This window comes from Piliocolobus tephrosceles, chromosome 6 (genome assembly GCF_002776525.5).
Source record: "Piliocolobus tephrosceles isolate RC106 chromosome 6, ASM277652v3, whole genome shotgun sequence".
In the NCBI taxonomy this organism is placed as follows: Eukaryota; Metazoa; Chordata; class Mammalia; order Primates; family Cercopithecidae; genus Piliocolobus; species Piliocolobus tephrosceles.
This window is the reverse complement of record NC_045439.1, coordinates 11,201,940-11,224,458: the sequence shown is the minus strand read 5'-3', so window position 1 is coordinate 11,224,458 and position 22,519 is coordinate 11,201,940. Positions and strand designations below refer to the sequence as shown.

The 22,519-nt window shown below is 45.0% G+C and overlaps 1 protein-coding gene across 1 annotated transcript in view; it reads right to left on the bottom strand.

Annotated features, from left to right (window-relative positions):
* The window catches only part of CLMN (calmin), a 130,993-nt gene that overhangs the window by 3,587 nt on the left and 104,887 nt on the right, over positions 1-22,519 (bottom strand). Inside the window, exons 5-10 of the mRNA XM_026455341.1 lie at positions 20,380-20,472; positions 17,969-18,159; positions 15,426-15,619; positions 14,138-14,220; positions 7,379-9,004; positions 767-963 (exon numbers count right to left, since the gene is read on the bottom strand). Coding sequence (XP_026311126.1) covers positions 767-963; positions 7,379-9,004; positions 14,138-14,220; positions 15,426-15,619; positions 17,969-18,159; positions 20,380-20,472 — 2,384 coding nt within the window. The remainder of the gene's footprint in view (positions 1-766; positions 964-7,378; positions 9,005-14,137; positions 14,221-15,425; positions 15,620-17,968; positions 18,160-20,379; positions 20,473-22,519) is intronic.

Here is a 22,519-nt window from a genome sequence, read left to right as displayed (position 1 = left end):
ATGAATGAGAAAATGAGTGTGAAGTGCCTGGACACAGTAAGGGTTTGATAAACACTGACTGACTATTGTGATAATGAGAGAGGGGAGAGCCCAGGGTCTTCTGATTTTCAGCAGTTACACATTTTCCCAGGGACAAATCTGGCTCATCTGGTGGCCTTGGAGTGACAGAGCAGAGGTGTGCTATGAGATTCCTGTAGATCAGTTAAATCTCATTATCCTCCCCGCTCCCTACTTCTCCCAAGCTAGATCAAGCATCCCTACTTCCTTGGAATGGGAATTGTGGAAGAAGCCATAAGGTTAATAAGATGTCCAGCTTCCACGTGCCAGACGTTAAAGGTCTCCTTTGTGGAAAGGTGGACATGCCTGAAGTCCTTGAGATGCTTATAAAGTGAAGTTTGCTCAACTGCAGTTGTCTGGGGGCCAGAAGGCAGCCAACAGAGGCTCCAAGTCTACCGCGTTCACCCCAGTGCCTACCTATGGTTCAGACACCCACTGCTCACTCACTGCCAGCTTCCACTCAAAGGTCTGAAGAGTGAGGAGAGAAGGCAAGCTTCCCATCCTTCCCATTTTGCGCCTCATGAGGTCTGGTAATGGTGACGGTGGGTGGGGGAACCCAGGTGTAGAGAATGAGGACTGTACACGAAGCTGTGTTTCCCTTGCTGTCCAATCCCATGCCTGCACCTCCCACCCCAACAAATCCGAAACTGCAAATGACTCTGTAACTCTCCGGCTCCACCTTAAGGGTGAAAAGAGATGAATAAAATACCTGGAAGGAATGCAGTGGTCGCTAGTGTCTTCTTCTAGGTCATCTGAGGATTGAATACTTCCAGGTGCTACAAATAGTGAACTTTCTACGTGGTCCACATGTTTCCTTTTTTCCTTTTTCTTACTACTGATTGATTCTTTCGTTACATTTCCTTCTAGGGGGTTTGCTATGTTTTCCGGGTTTGGGGATTCCTGGGACTGAAAGAACAACCAAATCTAAGTCAGTATGTCATACTGCAGTGTAAAGTAGGTGACACCACCCAGCAGTGCTCTGCTCAGGCCCAGCCAGGGCGTCCCTTCCAATTCTGCCTGTTCCCTGATCCTCCTCATGAATCCCCTCCAGCACAGCCTGCACGAGAGACAAGTCCCCCCCAACTCCCGCCCCGGTACAGAATTCAAATTCTACAAATTGATGGAGTTAAAACAATATAGGTTCTAGAGTCAGCAATCTGATTTCAAATCCTGGCTAAGTCAGCTCTGCGACCCTGAGTGACTGATGTTATCTTTTTGAGCCTCAGTATATTTGTTGGTGAAATGGGTACGATAATTATTAACCACGTCCCACTATTCCACAGGATTTCCTATAAACCATGTCTCTAATTAGTTGTGTGTGGTGGTGCCTGTGGTCTCAACTACTTGGTAGGCTGAGCTGGGAGGACTGCTTGGGCCTGAGAGGCAGAGGCTGCAGTGAGCTGAGATCATGCCACTGCACTCCAACCTGGGTGACAGAGTGAGACCCTGTGAAGAAGGAGGAAGAAGAAAAGAAGGAGGAGGAGGATGAAGAAGAAGAAGGAAGAAGGAGGAGGAAGAATAAAGAAAGGAGAAGAAAAAGAAGGATAGAAAAAAGGAGAAGAAAGAGAGAGGAAAGAAGGAAAGAAAGAAAGAGAAATAAAGAAAGAAAGAAAGAAAGAAAGAAAGAAAAGGAAAGGAAGAAAGGAAGAAAGGAAGAAAGAAAAGAAAGAAAAGAAAGAAAAAGAAAGAAAGAAAGAAAAGGAAGGAAAGAAGGAAGGAAGAGAGAGGAAGAGAAGGGCTCTTACAGTGAGCAGTGGCTGAATCCTTCACAATCATTATCCATTTAAACAAAGGAATAAATCCTGGAAGCTAGGTGGGCCAAAGGGTGCAAAGGTGGCCTATTGGTTTGGAGAGGCACACAGGCAGGTGGAGTGTCTTCAGGATGCCATCTTCACTGTGCCTTTGGCCAAAGGTGGATGGTAGTGCAACATGTCTAGCATGTATCTGGTAATGAAGATTCTTTGACCTCTGTCTCCACCAGGCATTCTGAAACCTGTCAGCAAGGCTACCGAGTGAAATGCAGGAGCATGGTCATTGTTGGAGCCACCTCTCAAGAATTCTTTCAGGGGCTGGAAGAACCTGTTCAACAGGTGTCAGAATAAGAGCATTAGAGTGGCCAGGCCATTGTGCCCCAGGAGAACAAAGCTCCATGCAGGAATGAAAAGCTGCGCTTAGCAATCTGAAATGATAAGTCTCACAGGCTGCCCTCATCAATGGTCAAATGCCACCATTTCTGAAAGCTGAAACAAGCAGAGGGGCTTATGTATTTTTTCAAGACCAGAAGAAAAAATTGCCATTTTCTAGTCCCTTTGGCTAGGAACATATCTTTTTTTTTTTTTTTTTTTTTTTTTAAAGGAAGGCAAGGTATCAGAGAAATGCTCCATCCCATCTCCTTGTCTGCCAGAAGGCAAGACTCCCAGACCTCACCTTGGGCTCCTCATCAAATGGGCTGTACCCTCTCCCTACGCTCACCCACACGGATGGAGGCAAGGGCTCCACTTGGGAGCAAATTGCAAGATGGGCTTGGGATCAGTGGGCAGTGCTTCCTGGGGAGGTGAGGCAGCAGACTGCAGCCACGTGAGGCAGACGGTGTTGATTTCACTCCCACACAGTACCCAAGGGAGCTCATCTGTCCACCTCTCACCAACAGTGAGATCCATGTAAGATGGAGATCAAATCTAGATCTCCTGGTTCTACCATTGCAACCCAGGGCTCTTTCAATCACAAGTGTTGGACACACGCACCCTCTGCTTTTGGCAATTGCTGGAAGGAACGCATTTGAGAAAAAACGCCATATTTGTATTTTCACAGGCCACATCCAATAGGCCAGGAGGGAGGATGCAAGCCGCTAATTAATCATTTTAGTTTATTATTATTATTTTTTGAGACAGAGTCTCGCTCTGTCGCCCAGACTGGAGTGCAATGGTGCGGTCTTGGCTCAAGGCAAGCTTCGCCTCTCGGGTTCAAGCGATTCTCCTGCCTCAACCTCCGGAGCAGCTGGGACTACAGGCACGTGCCACTACACTCGGCTAATTTTTTGTATTTTTAGTAGAGATGGGGTTTCACTGTGTTAGCCTGGATGGTCTCGATCGATCTTCTGACCTTGTGATCCGCCCGCCTCGGCCTCCCAAAGTGCTGGGATTACAGGCGTGAGCCACTGCGCCCAGCATTTTAAAGAACAGAGGGGCTGAGACGCAACTCAGGCTCTCCCCACCACCCACTCAGTCCTCTTTCTTTTGTCCTGCAAGAGCTTTCTGGCCATAACAGATTGTGGCCTCAGTCGTGTTGCCCCTCAATCTGCGGACAACAAGGCCAGATCTCACTGGGGGATATTTCTAGCCCTGCTGGATTTTCACGGCCTCCTGCAGGAAGCACCTGCATGGCGGCGGGGCTGACTTCAGAGAAGTCAGCACACAGGAGACCGTGGGAATGAGTGAGGGACTGGGTTCCTCTCCCTGGGGGAAGAAGGGGAAGATGGCAGGCGTGGTCCCTGGCACCTGCAGAGCCATCCAGTCCTCTTCCCGTCCATTCCATGGTTGGCAAACACAGAGTGCGCAGCCCTGCCCATGTGGCCCTTGGCCTGAGGATGCTGCTTCTCCTAGGGCTTAGGCAGGCACTCCTCATTGCTCAGGTTTGGCAAACTGAATAAAACCAGCCGCTGACTTCCGGCCTAGCTAAAATCCTAAGTGTCTTTTAGGACGAACCTGATCTCTTATACTAATTTCCCTTATTTTCTTTATTGGCTCAACTAATCTTCTAGGTCTTCTACCCTACTCATTCACCCCAACTACTCAACTATCAATAAACTTAAACTTAAAAAAGGCTACTCGAACCCAACTTTTTTCTGTAGCTCCTGCAGGATGCAAGGCTCTCTCAATCCTTCAAGCAGCTCTAGTCCTTTGGGCCCCTCACTGGGCCCGACGAGCCAGAGCTTTGTCATGTGTCTCAGTATTTCATTTAGCTTCCATTTGCTGTATGCCCCCGAAACCATCGTGTAATAAACCTTTGTCCCCTCCATTGGCAGGCTCTGTCAGGCACTGTGCTGGTCTCTAGCATCCAAAGATCAATATACAAATGTGCACTCTCTCACGGGAGAAAAAAACAAAGCCCATGGAAATCAGGTAAGCACTCAAGGAGAGATTGTCAAAAATGTGACCAGCTATAGGGAGGGAGCGCTGGCTCTGCCTGGGGGGGAGGTGCCATTTGCATTGGCTTTAAAGGGTGAATACCTGCTTGCCCAGATGGTGGGACCAGCCCAATGACACCTGGAGGCAGAGGAGAGCCTGGATGTCTGGGGGTCTGGGAGGATGCTGGCTTGGCTAGAGGGGAGGGAGACAAAGAGGGGTGGGTGGCCAGGTTAGAGAGGGAAGAGTCTTGGAGTTCATACTAAGAACTTTAGAATTGATTCTGGAGCAGGGGTCAGAAAGTGATAAGATGGGACCTGTGTTTTAGGGTCATCCCTCTGCAAGCTGAGCTGGGGAGGAGGGACAGTGAGAGACTGGGGAAGGGTCTCAGATAGAGGTAGAGCCAATGCAATCTGAAATAGCTGGTCACTTTCCCGCCTGGCTTCTGTACTTAGGGGACCTCTACCCTTAGTCCCTCCACCCAGAACTCCCTCCCCAGTTCTAGGCTCCCTAAAACCCCCATGCAGCCTTTCTAGATCTGGGTGGGAGCCTCCTTCTGTTGAACCCCTGAATCCCTTTGCTGGGCCCATCTCTCATGGCTGAGGCCACATTCTCTCATAGTACAGTTACGAGGGACTCTGTCTCCCACATCAGACATTGATTTGAAGTGATCTGAAGAAGGCAGGATTTTCCTTCTTTCTTTTATCTTCCTGGCAGTGCCAGATGCATCGCTTTCCATGGGGTTGGGTGAGTAAGCAGGTGAGCTCATGGAGGGGCTGAAGAGGCTGAGCCCAGGCCCTTCTCCTCCCTGGCTGTCTTGCCCTGGATGCCCTGTGTGTACTGTATCCAGCAGGGCATGGCCAATGTGGTTTCGGACTCACCTCCTGGATCCCTGACTGCAGCAGCAGGGAGAAGCACTTACTAATGTGGCATCTGCAGGAGGAGCCTCCCCATCAGGCCAGGCCCAGGCACCCCCCTTCACTGATCACTCCAGTGGCCCTTCGTGAGCTGCTGGGCCAGATGAAGTGGGCACACAAGTGGCAGATAAGAATGTGACCAGCTGCTCAAGCTCAGAAGAGTGCATATCCCCTTATCCTATTTACATACCCATTCCAAACCACAGAAACCAAAGATTAGTGCCCATGAGGCAAAGTCCTTTAAAAAATCAAAACTGGAGTCAAACATGAGGGCTTCTTCTGTTTCTCCTAAGTAACTGCAGAAGAACAGGTCAGCGTTCACTAAGTGCATGCTAGATGTTAGCTATGATGACTTTTTTTTTTTTTTTAACTTTCTAGTGCCTATGTTAGTGGTAAGTTACGAGAGAACATCACACACAGGAAACTGTGGGGGTGGAGGGCTAGGGGAGGGATAGCATTAGGAGAAATACCTAATGTAGATGATGGGTTGATGGATGCAGCAAACCACCATGGCACACATATACCTATGTAACAAACCTGCATGTTCTGCACATGTATCCCAGAACTTAAAGTGTAAGAAAAAAATTTTATATATATATATGCATTTGTTTTTCAATTGTTATTTTAGATTTGGGGGATACATGTGCAAGTTTGTTACGTAGGTACATTGCATGATGCTGAAGCTTGAGGTAATTATCTTCCAACCCCCCAAGCAGCCGTGTCAACTTGGAGACCCTTGGGAGTCACAGTGAAGAAGGCCTGGATTTCAAGCCCTCCTCACCCCTCTCAAACGCTTCCATCATTCCCCACAACCTCTTCTATTTCCCACACTATGAGGTTCCCTTGGCTGCAGTACCCAACGGTTAGTACACTATTCTCAGTACCTGGGCAATGGGGTCATGAAGGCTGACTCCAGCCTTGAGTTTTAAAGGACTTTTTGTTAGTTTCTTTCTTCCTTTATTGGCTTTTTTTCCTTTTTGTTATTTTTTAATTTTACTTTAAGTTCTGGGATACATGTGCAGAGTGTGCAGGTTTGTTACATAGATATACATGTGTCATGGTGGTTTGCTGCAACCATCAACCCATCATCTAGGTTTTAAGGCCCACATGCATTAGGTATTTGTCCTAATGCTCTCCCTCCCCTAGCCTCCCACCCCCCGACATTGTATGTTGTTCCCCTCCCTGTGTCCATGTGTTCTCATTGTCCAGTTTCCACTTATGAGTGAGAACATGCAGTGTTTGATTTTCTGTTCCTGTGTTAGTTTGCTGAAAATGACGCCCTCCGGCTTCATCCATGTCCCTGCAAAGGGCATCAACTCATTCTTTTTTATGGCTGCATAGTATTCCATGGTGTGTGTGTGTGTGTGTGTGTGTGTGTGTGTGTGTGTGTATCACACATTTTCTTTATCCAGTCTATCATTGATGGGCATTTGGGTTGGTTCCGTGTCTTTGCTATTGTAAATAGTGCTGCAACAAACATATGTGTGCATATATGTCTTTAGAGCAGAATGACTGATATTCCTTTGGGCATCTACCTCATAATGGGATTGCTGGGTCAAATGGTATTTCTGGTTCTGAAATCAGACTGAGGAATCACCACACTGTCTTCCATAATGGTTGAACTAATTTACAGTCCCACCAATGGTGTAAAAGCATTCCTATTTCTCCACAGCCTCGCCAGCACCTATTGTTTCCTGACACAATCGCCATTCTTACTGGTGTCAGATGGAATTTCATTGTGGTTTTGATTTGCATTTCTCTAACGATCAGTGATGGTGAGCTTTCTTGATTTTTAAAGGACTTTTGCCTGTTGGGCACTAATCTTTGGTTTCTGTGTTAGAAATAGGTGTGTAAACAGGGTAAGGGAGATGCGCCCTTCTGATCCCACTGCCCAGGTACTGAGAATAGTACACAATGGTGAGTTTTCCAGCCCTTGCCCTGCGACAATGACTGCTTTTGAAATCATTTCTGCTCCTCCTCTGCTGGACCCTCAGAGGTGACCTCACTTGATCCTCAGAGCATCCCTGTGAGTAGGGCCAGGACTGGGGAAAGCCATTGAAGTGCCCATGTGCAGGATTTCAGGAGGTGCTCACTCTCGGGTGCCAACCCTGCATTTGCCCGAGCAATTCACAGTGGGTGCCTCTTTGAATTTTGCACCATGGGAGTCCCAAGGGAAGCCCCCTCATCGCTATTTTATGGAGCAAGAAGCTGAGCTTCAGACCAAGAACTGTCAAGTTTCCCAGGCAGTACCCAGGATTCCCAAATTCCACGGTTGAGTACCTGATGGCTGTCCATGGGGTCATTCTCTTTGGTCTCCCTTTGCTGGTGGTCCTCATGGGGGGCCGGAGGAGCGGGTTCCGAGGCTGGTGTGGTACCCGCACCACCCCTGCTGAGACACAGCACCTGGTCACTGGCACTGGGGAGGCTCTCGCCTGGCACCGAGGAACTGGAGCTGCTCTGAGAGCCATCGGCCTCCTCCTCCCTGGAGTCCAGGTCTGGCACATAGCCCTCTGGCTCTTCGAGATCCATTTCTTCGTTTTTTAGATCCTCCGGGTCTTCTGCATAAGCCTCCAAAACTGCAGCCAGGGGAACCTCATAGTGTGGGAAATAGAAGAGGTCGTGGGGAATGACGGAAACCTTTGAGAGGGGTGGGGAGGGCTTGAAATCCAGGCCTTCTTCGCTGTGACTCCCAAGGGTCTCCAAGCTGACACGGCTGCTTGGGGGGCTGGAAGATAATTCCTCGCCCACACCCCGGAGGTCATCGTCTTCTCCCTCTTCCTCATCATGAGGACGGGTGGACTTTCTCTTGGCCTTCTCATGCACCTCTGGCTTTTTATCCGTTGGCGTCTCTTCTGGGGCTGAAGGACAGCCTTCAGCTTCTTCTCCGGAGTCCTGGTGAGGTTCATGTTTGTCTGTCTTAACTTCAGGCTCTGGAGAATCTTTCTTTTTGTGAGCAGATTTAGTACTCCTTTTACCTCGTTTTTCAGCATGATTCTCAAAAGCCTCAGCATCCTCGTCAGGTTTTGTCTCATGAGGTGAAGGAACTTCGTTGAAAGCCTGGCTGGTAGAAGCAAAATCTACTAGGTTGCTGTTAAATTTTGAGGCTTTTAATGGGATGGCTGCAAAATAGTCTCCCTCGTCTAAAGCTTCTACGGTCATCAGGTTAAGCTTGATCTCAAAGCAATCGGCCATCACAGTATTTTCTCCTGGGGGTGAAAGAGAGTGACTTTCTTCATCGTGGTGGGCTGTACTCTCTAAAGCGCCATTATAGGAGGAAGACTGAGAATTATTGATCGTGCCCTCTGCCAAAAAAATGTCACCAGGGACCTTGTCAGAGGAGGATTCTGGAATCTTCAAGGACTCCTGTTTCTGCTCCTTTTCCGCAGCAACCTCAACTGCCAAGACATGTCCATCCTGCCTCAATGATTCCTTTGCCACTCTTGGGCTCCCTTCAAAGCAAAGGGACAGGTTCTTCCTGCAGGAAGGATCCTTGTAGGTGTCAGTCTCAAAGTGAACTGTTTTCTTGATTGGCAAAGAGTTGGACCTCCCGCTCTCCTTTCTGGATGATAAAATGGAGGATTCTGGAGATGGCTCACTGATGTCGCTGGTCTTACCTGGGTCCCCTTGCAGGACCTGGTCAATGATCTGGTGCATGAACTCGGTGGAGCTGTCTGACAGTGCATGGCTGGAAACACCATCCAGGTGGAATTCCTTCATGCTCTCGGGCTTGTCACAGACAAAGACTTTGGAGGGTGGTGGGTGGCTGGTTTCGTGATTAACAGTGTAGGTACGCTCCCCATTTTCAGTCAGAACGAAGACTTTGCTCTCCTGTTCAGAAGGAGTTTCTTTGATGCGAACAAAAGTGGATTCAATAGGAACTTCTTTATCTGAATCGAAAATATCTTCCTGCAAAAAAAAAAAAAGAACAACAACAACAAAAAAACACAGAGCAACATCAATAAGAAGAAGGTTTAAGTACAACCCATATCCACCTTTCCCAAAACACAAACAAAAATGGAAAAAGCCACTTCAAACCAATGCAAAGTGTTCTAAGATGTAAATGGTTGTTCCTGCTGAAATATGAAAACATCAGATAAACAAAAAATATAAAACACCATGTTTTTTTTAAAAGCTATGGATGTAAGGAATCTCAATAAACCAAGCTCTAAAGAAGGACAATCCCTTCTAAAGTGAGCAGAGATTGTCAGTCGCTTCACGCTTGAGGACCACGTTGCCTAGTCTGGGTATGGCTTTGGAGAAGAGCTAATCCACCTGAGATAAGGAAAGGTCAGCCAAATCTTTATTGATTGTGTGGACTGGTATGAGAGAGTGAATGTGGAAGGACTCCAAACACACAAGCAATTCTCTTCATCCACACAGGGAATTTTGCTGTGTAAGAGCCAGCTGGGGGCAGGGCTGAAAAGCAGAAAATGACTTTGTGGTACAGAAGCACTTGACTCCCAATGCACTGATAGAGTGAACTGACTTCAGTCTCAAATCATTTAAAACCAGAGAGAAGAAATTAAATAAAACTGCAACACAGCTCCTATTGACTGATACGATCAAAACAACAGCTCCTCATCTTACGCACTTGTTTGGGAAAGTGCTATATTTCCTGAGGGAAAAAAATGACATCTACTTCAACCTCTATCGTTCTTTTATATACCAAGTTTGACATAAAATAATTACAAGACATGAAGAGGCAGGAAAACGAAATCCACACTCAAGAGAAGAAATAATCACTAGATATAGACCCATATATGACCCAGAGTTGGAATTCGCAAGCAAAGACTCTAGAATAACTACTCTACGCTACAAGCAATACAAAAAAAAAAAAAAAATAGTTATTCAGGCTCAAAGAACACAATCTCAGATATAAACCCTACAGGAGGGAATGAACAGTACTGGAAACGGTAAATACATGGTCAATATAAAAGACTACTTCAAAGTTTTCTTAAAAAGCCTACTAGCTATTTAAAGCAAAAATAGCAAAGTATTGAGGATTAAAACATATGTAGAAGTAAATGACAATATAGTAGCAAAAATAATGGAGATGAAGTCAGTAAAATTATATATGTGATATATATATAAAATATATAAAAATAGTAAAATATGCATTGTACTTGACGTAGTATATTAATTTAAGGTAAGCGGATGTATGTTAAAGATGAGTATTATAATCACTAGAACAGCTACTAAAAAGATAAAACAAGGTGATGTGGTTAAAAAAACCAATAAAGGGGATAAATGTACACAAAAGAAATTCTTGAATAATCCCCAAAAAGTTAAGAAGGAAGGACAATTGAGTATAGAACATATCAGACCAATGGAAAACAATAACCAAGATGCTAGATTAAACCCATATAAATGTGTGAAAAACATACTGATTAAGTATAAATACAAGACCCAACTGTATACTGTTTATAAGAGACATACTTTAAATATAAGTATACATACACTGGAAGGAAAAAAAATGGAAAAAGTATCACACAAGCACTAATCGTAAGAAAGCTGCTACGGCTATATTCATATCAGACAAAGCACACTTCAAGACAGAGGGAAATTTTATAAAAATAAAGCAATCAAGTCATCAGGAAGATACAATAAATTGTGTCTATGCACTTAACAGCATAGCATCAACATATATAAAACAAAAACTGGCAGGACTAAGAGGAGAAATACATTCACAATCATAGTTGGAGATTTTTTTTAAACATTTCTCTCCTACATTAATTGATCAGGAAAGCAGGAAAAATCAGTATAAATATAGAATATTAGAGTAGCATATTAACATATTAACAGCATATTAAAGAATACGAGTATCCTTTAACTGCATAAGACACATTCTTTTCAAATGCGTATGGCACATTTACCAAAAAAAAACCATTTGCTGGGCCAGAAAGCTAGCAACAATGTGTGGTACGTGGTCAGGGCCCAAAAATGTTTACTGAAATGAACTAATTCAGCAGAATTGTTAAGTTCACGGTGTGCCTGGATAAGCTGTGAATTCTCATCTGTATTCCCCTGTAGATGTAAACAGACTGTTCTGCAATGAGGCACCATGTTCTAGGAACCAGGATGACTGTCTCCAGATATTATTTCCGACTCAATCTTCTCCCATCTGCAGTTTCTGACCTCAGCATTGGGGAGATCTGTGTCAGATTTGCTCAATTTTAGCTGTGGCTTTGACTCAGTCAAATACCGTATGTTTTAGTTGATTTCAAACTCTGACTATAGATTAAGAGCTCAGGGCGAATGAAAGCCCCAATGCCTAGTATTTCAAAATACAATAACAGGCCAGGAAAACTGAATTGCAAAATAATAATCACTACTTTTTTTTTTTTTTTTTTTTTTTGCTTAAAACAACAAAAACGTGTTATGTTACAGTTCTGGACATCAGAAATCCAAAACAGGCCTCAATGGACTAAAATCAAGGTATTGGCAGGGCCAGATCCCTTTCTTTTGATTTTGTTTAAATTTTTAATTGACAAATAATCATTATATATATTTATGGAGTATAATGTGATATTTTAAAACATGTATACGTTGTAAAGTGATCAAATCTGAGAACGCAATACGTTCAGCGCCTCAAATATTTATCATTAAAATCTTCTCTTCTAGACATTTTGAAATACACAGTGTATTATTCTTTCTTTCTTTTTTGTAGAGATGGGGTCTCGTTTTGTTGCCCAGGCTGGTCTTTAACTCCTGGGCTCAAGCAATCCTCCCGCTTCAGCCTCCCAAAATGTTGGGATTATAGATGTGAGTCACTGGTTACATTATTATTAACTATAGTCATCTTGCTGTGCAATAGAAACACCAGAACTGATTCCTCCTATGTAACTGTAACTTTATACCCATTGACCAAGTCATCATTATTTGCTAAACATCCATCATTGTTCCAGGAACAGTACTAGGTACTTCACATAACTGTTTATTCTTCACATAACCCCGAAATGTGGGTCATAGTTCCATTTTACAGATGACACACATTCAATAGATACACATTCAATACATATGTGTATAAGAGAGGTCAAGTCGCCAGCCTGAGGTCACACAGCTCCAAGTGGAGAACTGGCAGTCCAGCCCGGGAATTCCTACTTCCAAAGCGCCCTGTAAGGCGTCCATATGTGGTGCAGGGACAGGCAGGAAACACACACACAGGTGGGGGCCGGGATGAAAGCCCCGGCATGGAGGATCCTGGGAAGCTCTTCTGTACAAAACGGAGCCCCAGTTTCAGCTGCATGTTGTAAGGGAACCAAGAGCCTGAACTTTGGAAACACAGAGGGACCAAACCCCAGCTCTGTGCGTGGTAGCTGAGTGACTATGGAGAGGTCTTTAAGCCTCTTTGAGATGCTTATTTTCGTTGATAAAAGAGGATTATGATACTGAGCCATGCTGGATTGCAGGAATGGCAGGCAGCCCAGAGACACAGGGGCAAGGCAGCCAGCTAGAAAAGCAGCTCCCCTCTCCCGCAAGCATCCTTTAACTCTTTATGCTTTCTTTTTTTCTGTCTGGTACTCATAACTACCCGAAGTTATGTTTTTGCTGACTTATAACTGTTTCCTTTACTAGAACAAACCTCCACAAGGCCAGGGACCTCAGCCATCTAGTTTATTTCTGAGTCTCCTAAGCCAGGGGCAAGGGTTCAGTCAATTACTAAAGGATTCAAGAAAAGGCTGTCATTGCTGTCATTATTATCAGCTCGCGGTTGCGCATGGGTTGGGTGGGAGTTCAACAGGGCCAGGACAATTTCTAAAAGGTCTGATTCTGTGCCCAAAAAAACTCTGTCACCAAGTATAATCTGGAATTCTGAAAATAAAAAGTCAGGCTTTTCTTTTCTTTTTATTGAGACAGAGTCTTGCTCTGTTGCCCAGGTTGGAGTGCAGTAGCGTGATCTCGGCTCACTGCAAGCTCTGCCTCTCCGTTTCACGCCATTCTCCTGCCTCAGCCTCCCAAGTAGCTGGGATTACAGGCGCCTGCCACCACAGGCTAATTTTTTATATCTTCCGTAGAGATGGGGTTTCACCCTGTTAGCTAGGATGGTCTTGATCTCCTGACCTCATGATCCGCCAGCCTTGGCCTCCCAAAGTAAGGCAGGCTTTTCAATGATCATTGTCTTTTATGATTTTTAACACTGATAAAAATCTGGTAGATGCCAACATGTTCCATCTGACATCTAAAAAAATCAAGAAGCAGATCCATTTTATAAGTAAGCATCTTTTATAATCTTAATAAAGTTTGTCATGGGAAGAGGTTTGTGAGAGGCGTCACTTTCCATCCTGCTTTGAAACTTAACGCATGTTACATATAAATAATTCCACCCTTATTTGAGGTTTTGCTTTCCGAGGTTTCAGTCACCCATGGTCAACTGTGGTCTGAAAATATTAAATGGAAAATTCCAGAAATAAACAATTCCTAAGTTTCAAACGGCGTGCTGTTCTGAGTAGCGGGATGAAATCTCTCACCATCCTGCTCTGTCCTGCCTGGGACTTGACTCGTTCCTTTGTCTAGCGTATCCACGCCATCTATGCTACCCATCCATCACTCACTCAGTAGCTGCCTGGATGATCAGAGATCAGCCGTCATGATATCAAACGGCTTGTGTTCACATAACCCTTATTTTACTTAATAATGGCCCCAAACTGCAAAAGTAATGATGTTGGCCCATGGTTACAATTGTTCTATGTAACTATTAGTTGTTGTTAATCTCTTTCTGTGCCTAAGTTATTAATTAAACTTTATCATAGGTACGTATGTATAGGACAAAAAAGAAAAAATGGTATATATAGGGTTCGGTACTAGCCAAGGTTCCAAGCATTGACTGAGGGTCTTGAACTGTATCCCCCGCATATGAGGGGGGACTGCTATCATTCTGAAATCACAATGTGGTAAGGCCACTCTCAAGGGACTTGGGAGCAACTGGCGATTTTGACTGCTACTTATACAGAGCAACGCTGCCCACGTCCCTGCTCTGTCTGATGGCCAGCAGATGGAAATGTATGGTGTCTGAATTAAAGGTAAGAAAAGCAAACATACGGCTTCCAACTCTGGAAAACGTTCTAGAAACTGTGCGACGTAAGTCACGATAGACTGCTCATCCGGTGTGTCAACCATGATGTCTGTCGAGAGAGACACAGGAATTAGCAGGAGATACAAACACACACGCTTTCAGTAGTATTCCCGGAGGCCTGATGGGGAAGAATCCCAAAGATCATTGAGGGTTTTTTCTCTTTATTTGCCACTTGAGGAACTTTAGGCTCAAAGAGGGTGAATCACTTGACTGAAATCTCACAGCTGGCTGAAGAACAGAGAAGCAAGGATATAGAATCTAGGGCTTCTTATTCCCCAAATCCTGTCCCTTCTTCCTTGCTGTTTTAGTCCCTTCCACAGCGAGCAGCCAGCTCACTGCTGGTTCAATGGGCAAGGAGGGTGAACCAGGCAGCCTACATATGGTACAGGGAGTCCTACATTAGCCTAACCCACGTGGAAGGCAGCTTCACAGAGACAGGCAAACCATTTAAACAGGCATGGACTCTTGTCCTCTGTCATTCTGCTGATGAAACCTGGTCCTTAAGGAAATAATCTGGGATGCACATTGAGCTTTATTTACTAAGATGTTCACTGTGGTGTTGTTACATATAAAAGGAACTATTTCAGAAACAACCTAAATGTCTACCTAGTGAAAGAGCTAAGTACATTTTTTTTTTTTTCGGAGACAGTCTGGCTCTGTCACCCAGGCCAGAGTGCGGTAGCACGATCTCAGCTCACTGCAACCTCCGCCTCCTGGACTCAAGCGATTCTCCTGTCTCAGCCTCCTGAGTAGCTGGGATTACAGACTGTGGTACCATGCCCAGCTAATTTTTGTATTATTAGTAGAGATGGCGTTTCACTATGTTGGCCAGGCTGGTCTCGAACTCCTGACCTCAGGTGATCCACCCGCCTCGGCCTCCCAAAGTGCTGGGATTACATGCGTGAGCCACCACTCCTGGCCACTAAGTACATTTTACTATGCTCACTAGATGAACTATTATGCAGCCAATAAAAATATATAATAATACATTGTAGCAGTATGTAAAATACTTATGACATAATGTTAAATAAAAAAGCACAAAATTATACATACAGTAAATGATACCAATTATGTAAAAATACAATTAGAGGCATATAAAATATTGGAAAAATATCCATATGATCTGAGTGGTAGAAATATAGGAGACAAAATCTTCATTAGATTTTTCTGTATTTTCCAGATTTTCTATATGGGACGGCAAGTGGTACATTTGTAAAAAAAAATTATTAGAAAGAAAGAAAGAATCACTGCTACCTTCTGGCTCCAGGAGCCTAGGGATATGCAGGGCATCCTGTGCGATGCTGAAGGCCTTCTCTAGATTTTCTCGTGTGGAATTTTCCAGGGCCTGTTTCATGTCCACTAGGCTGGGGTCAATGGCCTTAATCACGGCCAGGAAAGCCAGCCCACTCCTCCAGCTGCCCGCAAAGTCCTGCACCGCCACGCCATACCTGAAGGAAACACAGCAGCGGCAGCCAGGTTGCTGGTTAGGAAACAGACTCAAAGGAGCAAGGTCAGCATGCAGCAGCCGCGTGGGTTTCTGAGTGGGGCAGAGCTGCCGACCTCGCCAGGTGAAGATGCCTTGGTCCCTGAGCATGGGAGAGCTGCCCTGAACCACTCACATTTCCATTTCCAGCCAAATGGAGTAGGAGGGTATACATTGAACAAAGAGGTGAAATAGGACCCTGGGTTCCCCAATTCCCAGACACATAAAGGACCAACTGTATAGACCATTCCTTGTATCAGTGACATTGAAAACATAACAAGGACGTGCTGGGCCATAAAAATGGAACCAGAAAGACATAAGTTTGTACCTTAGCTGTCCCCTATGCTTCTAGTGCCATGGCCTTGGGCAAGCCAACGAGCTCTCTGAGCCTCAAACTCCACACAGTGAACTTGCTGGGGCTTTTGTGGGGAAAGTCAAGCCTGGCCCCAGAAGAATGGCCATGTCATAGGGTCAACCTATGCAACGTTGGGAGCCCAAGAAAGCCACTCACTAAATGACAGCTACTATTATCAGTAATAGAAATAAAAGCATCATTGTAAAAGTGAGGGGCAGAGAGCTTTCATCCTATTTTGTAAAATGGAGGCCGCCTCAATTTTTAAAAGTAAAAGCGAAGGACAAAAGAGGAGAGAATCCTGCCAGGCACTAATTTCCTTTAGAATCCATCCTGTGACTCCACCAATCCCTCAACCATGGTCAATGAACTCTCTTAAAACAACAATAACAACAAAACCCAAGCACCTTTTTATTTAGAAATTATTTAAGACCCAAAAGAAGTTGCAAACACAGTACAGAGAGTCCCTATTCTTTCCCCAGCTTCCTCCAGGGACAGCGTCTTATGCTACCAGGGTATGTTATCCAAACCAGAACACCAACATTGGTCCAAGATAATTATTAATTAAGCTATAGACTGCATTTGAATTTCACATTTTCACAGGTGTTAATTTTCATGGGGGTGGTGCACAGATTAATGTAACCACCACGACAGAGAAACAGAACTGTCCCATCACCCCAAGACACTTCTTCTCCCTTACAGTCACACCCTCCTTCTACCCTAACCCCTGACAATGAACCCTTTTCTGGTTGATTTGTATGTAAACAACATTTAATGGTGGTTCACATTTGTCAGTTTCAACCTACCCCGTGTGAGCTCTCCATCAAAACTCTAAAGGTCCAGCCTCTCTTCCCTCTTTTATTTCCACACACAGGGGAGAAAGGAATCAATATTTGTGACGTGCTTAATATGGGTTGGCACCGTGCAAGGTGCTCTTTCATGGATTTCATGGATTTTGCCTAATTGTCCTGGAAGGCAGTGAGTGACAGGATACCATTTGCAGTTGGGGCTTGGAAAAGTAAATGATTTACCAGGATCTCAACCAGTCTGTATGTTGAGGAGCTGGGGCAGCCTCAAGTTGGGTAGTTTCCACCACACTGGTCTGGCATGTGTGCCCATGGTCCAGGGGCTGTGGGCCTGTTACTGGTAAAAAGGCCTGATACAAAACTGCTCAACTCACTCTGCTGCTGGCGTGGGGTGACTCAGGGCCGGAACTTGGCTCCAGTTCCCGTCTCGATTTTGGAAGATCCGACCTAACTTTGAGTATGTTACGGCCTTTATTATTACTATTTTTAAAGTAGGTACAGACTCCGGAAGACACCCTGAAGCTTAAATGCATACAAGTCATTAGAATCCAAGAGATACGCCCATTTAGGAGACAACATGATGAAAGTCCCTCTGATCTGTATTCAAATCTTCTCATCAGCTTTATGCAAACCAAACATTCTGCAAACTGCATTTTGTGTGTACTGCAAAACTAAAAAAATGCAGTGTTTCCTGTTCTGATATTTATTTATTTATTCATTCATTCATTCATTTATTTATTTTTGAGATGCAGTCTCACTCTGTCGCCCAGGCTAGAGTGCAGTAGCACTATCTCAGCTCACTGCAAGCTCCGCCTCCCGGGTTCATGCCATTCTCCTGCCTCAGCCTCCGAGTAGCTGGGACTACAGTGCCCATCACCACGCCCGGCTAATTTTTTGTATTTTTAGTAGAGTCAGGGTTTCACCATGTTAGCCAGGATGGTCTTCATCTCCTGACCTGGTGATACACTCGCCTCAGCTTCCCAAAGTGCTAGGATTACAGTTGTAAGCCACCGCGACTGTCCCCCTTGTTCTGGTATTCTATATGAAGCGATGGACACATACATAACTGGCACCTTAATAAATACTAGTTCTCCTTTCTTCTGCCTGAAAGCAGCTAGTTAAATGAAGTGGTGTGGGGAGAGGGGCTGCAGCTTACTTTCTCGTTTTCCTCTGCACCCACGCCAACAGGGCTTTGATGGCCTTCCTCTGGTCTTTCACGGATATTGCCACGCTCCTCTCTGCAGTGGGTGTGGGTGGGAAGGATGAGTCTGAGTCCGTGCCCCCTGAGCCAGGGGACAAGCTGGAAGATGGAGAGTTTCTGCTGAGGTTGCCTGTGAGCTCCTTAATCTGGAAGGAAAATGGCATTTCAGACTCCAGCAACAGACCCACCCTCTCAGCAAGACCCTTGGCTGGCGGGTGGCCACATGAACCGTGGCAGGAGGGAACAGCTCATGCAGAATTGGTTCTCTGAATGCCGGGAAACCTTTTCTGATGGCTGTGGTAGGGGACAGGCAGTACTTGTGATTGCCTGTCCATTTCTTGTGGCTTGTGGTGCACATAATTACACTATACAGGGAGGACTATCTTTTCCTGGAGTCTTTCCAGCTCCAGCCAGCACTTCGTATCAGGTCTTCCTGACTCAACTCGACCACCCCTTTCCTCTCACTGCCCATCACTCCCAGACTCACTGAGCTCTTTCAAGTCCTACTGCCTCTGCTCATCCTGCCCTTGCTGCCTCAATGTCCCTTCCCTCCATCTGTGAACTCCTCTCATGAGGACTTCTGTAAGACATGCAGAACCCTAGGCTCTATACCAGAGCTGTTAGAATCAGAATCTGTTTCAATACCACCCTTAGGCAATTCACACACACAGTAGGTTAAGTCTAACTTAGTTTGAAGGATGAGTAGGAAATCTAGCGTACTCCTACTCATCCTTCAAAACCCAGCTCTGGTGTCACTTCTTCCAGGAAGTTTACCTTACTCTACTCCCCCATCTGAGCTAGCTGCCCCTGCTTGGAGCTCTAGCATCACCTTCTGCCATATAGGATTGACTTGTCTGTGATCCCAAAGGGTCATGAGGGCAGGGCCTTTTACTTTCAGCACATGGCACCTTGGAGAAACTCAATAGACATTTGTTAAATAAAAAAAATGAAGTCCTAGGGTGGTGGATTTAAGTTCTTGACTTTTACGACATCTTCAGGATGTTTCCAGAATCTCTGAGGAAGTTTAGTAACAGATAGCAGTAATTGAAGCACACATATAACACATGGTGGCTGCTGCTGCTGCTTTTTTTTTTCTTTTCTTTTCTTTTTTTGAGACAGGATCTCATTCTGTTACCCAGGCTGGAGTGCAGTGGCATGATGTCTCACTATAGCCTTAACTCTCAGCCTCAAGTAATCCTCCAAACTCAGCCTTCCAAGTAGCTGGGACTACAGGCACACACCACTATGCCTGGCTAATTTTATTTTTTGTAGAGATGGGGTCTTGCTCTGTTTCCAGGGCTGATGTTGAACTCCTGGGTTCAAGTGACCCTGCCGCCATGGCCTCCCGAAGTTCTGGGATTGCAGGCGTGAGCCACTGTGCCCGGCCCACGTGGCTTCTCTTGATGCTCACCACCTATTATGACCACTGCTCCCATTTCACAGACACAGAAACTGAGGCTCAGAGAGAGTGAGTCTTTTTTTTTTTTTAAGTTCAGGGTTCACCCAGAATAGGAACTACTGTCTCCAGACCTTGTTTGTGCTCATGCTTCTCTGAAATGCAGGCATTGAGCCAAAATCCCAAGCAAATCATACCCAGGTGGATCACTTTCACTCTTGGGAGGGTAATCGAACAGTGAACCACGAGTTTCTATTCCAAAAGTGAGTGGGCTCTAGAAAATGAGATACCAGCTCTCTCCTGACAGGGAAATGAACTTCAGCACAATTTAAAATGTTATCTTCTGATGGGTTGATGGGTGCAGCAAACCACCATGGCACGTGTATACCTATGTAACAAACCTGCACGTTCTGCACAGGTACCCCAGAACTTAAAGTTTAATAATAAAACATAAAATAAAAATAAAATGTCATCTTCTTACTCCAATCACAGATCCAGTTCTTCCTCTATAAAATCTGCATTTCCAATTAGAGGCTGAAGTTGCAAAGAATGGAACAATAAGGTCTCGCCTGTTATTCTTCTTCCTCAGACATCTTTAGTATAAGCTTTTTAATCATCTCTAAGGAACACTGAGTGATTTCAGCAAAGTAACTCTACCAAGTTCCATTTTTGGTCAGGAGTATTTCCCTAGTTCTTGCAACACTTTAGAACAAAGTAATTTTTTGAAGTAAATATTTAACTCTTCCAGTCCCAAGAGGATGGCTATTCTCTTCTAGAGAACTCACACCACTTTTAAAATCACAGGGACTGTAGCAACCAGATTCTTCTGGTGCTTTTTCAGTGAGTAGAAAAGATAAAATCTGCCATAAACTAAGCCTCACTGCCTCCTTCGATCTGGCCCCACTCTCTTCCGCGGCGCTCAGCAGACACAAGATCATGATTGTGTGTTTTGGAAAGGAAATGATCTTACCTGGAAGAAGAGGATTATGTTCCATATCAGCCCAAGAACCAAAGAAGGGTTGCCATCTGCTATTTCTGCTGCATCAATGCTAACCAGTTTTACCTGGAGGGAAGCAATTTATGAACTTAAAAGGGGGTGTCCAGGGAGGATAACACATGTTATTTTCTGGTTCTCTCTCTCTCTCTCTGTGTGTCTATGTGTGTGTGTGTGTGTGTGTGTGTGTGTGTGTGTTTGCATAAGCCTGTTTTTCTTACTTACCCTGCCATTCTCAAGGACACTCAGCATGCAAAACTGTATTTAATTAACACATACATAGCACTTACCACGTGTAGCCTCTAAGCTCCTTACAAATATTAACTCATTTTATACTCACAATAAACCTATGATGTAGGTGTATTAGTCTGTTCTCACATTGCTGCAAAGTTACTACCTGAGACTGAGTAATTTATCAAAGGAAAGGGGTTTAATGGACTCCTCACATGGTTGGGGAAGCCTCACACTCATGGCGGAGGGTGACGGGGAAGCAAGACACATCTCACATGGCGGCAGGCAAGAGAATGTGTGCAGGGGAACTCCCCTTTATAAAACCATCAGATCTCAGCAGACTTATTCACTATTATGAGAACAGCATGGAGAAGACCTGTTCCCCTGATTCAATGACCTCCCACTAGGTCTCTCCCACGACACTAGGGAATTATGGGAGCTACAATTCAAGGTGAGATTTGGGTGGGGACACAGCCAGACCATATCAGTAGGTACTTCTATTGTCCCTCCAGTTCAGGTGAGGGAATTTCAGAGAGGTGAAATATAACATGCACATAAATGAAATGATGAAATATAAATATAGCATCACACGGCTGGTAAGGTTTCAGTCATTCTTTTCCGAGAGAGACGGAAAATGTCCAGTAGGTCTGTCTGCTACACAAACGCCACCACACCTGGATTTAGCACGTCCTTGGAACAAACACAGAGCACTGACATGAGCAATCATGGACGGTGGGTGGGTGAGTTGACTGCTAATTAGAAACAGTAGACTGGGATAAGGTTTATGCCCAGGGTTTCTGCACCATTAGAAGATATCCCACTGATGAGTTGAAACGTGCCTCTTGCAGAAACACTTAGCTAAGGTCTTATCTATGTGTTTAACTATGTTCTGACCACAGAATGATGCTCTTGGTAAATCTCTGAGGCCAACCTGGCATCTGGACCAGCAGCATCTGCATCACTTGGGACCCCTGTGTTAGAAATGCTCATTCTCTCCTATGCCTACAGAATCAAAAACTCCATGGGTGGGCCCAGAAATCTGCATTTTAACAAGTGCACCAGGTGATTCCAGCACATGCTCAGGTTTGAGGATCACTGCCCTAAGTCATCAGTTCATTCCACAAACAAAATCTAAGCACTGGACACAGATTGGGGCTCTGCAGACCTCTCTAAAAAGGGCCAGAGAGTAAATATTTAAGGCTTTGCAGGCAACACTGGTGTCTGTCACATTTTTTTCTTCTTTCTTAACAACCTTAATAAAGCAAAAGTCATTCTTCAGGAGAAAGAGAGGAGAAATAAAGTCAAGATACACTATCAGGTCCACATTGCAAAATTCTACCTGGCAGACTGGGGAAAGAGAACCTGAAAAGATCATCTCATACAAAACCTTTTTCTTTTTCCTCTATTTCTTTTCTCTCTCTCTTTCCCTCATGGCCTTTTAATCTGCCTGACATGGGTCTCTGATCCTGAGTTCGTCATGGGTTTCCGACAACATCAATCAGTTAGGCCTGGGCTTGCCTAAGCGAGGGAGAGTTCTGGGTTCCCTAGCTGCAGCCTGTTTTGAGGGCAGATGCCAAGAATATAATTCAGACAACACAGGCTCCTCACTGGCCGGTCGGAGGCCAGGAAGGAAGCTGTCAATACTGTGAATGACACAGTCGATCAAATTCAGGTTCAATACTGCGTCCACATTCATCACGAGCACACGTCCTGCATAATGGATCCCCCATGAGAACTCACCTGCTCGTCTCCTAAGCCTCTGCTCTGACAGCTCCTTCTATTTCTGTAGCTTTACTGAGCACATTCCAGTCCAAGGGAACCAAAGCTGCTAGTCAGCTTGATCACCCCCGCCTTCCCTTTCACCTGGGGGAAGCCCAAATGGCAA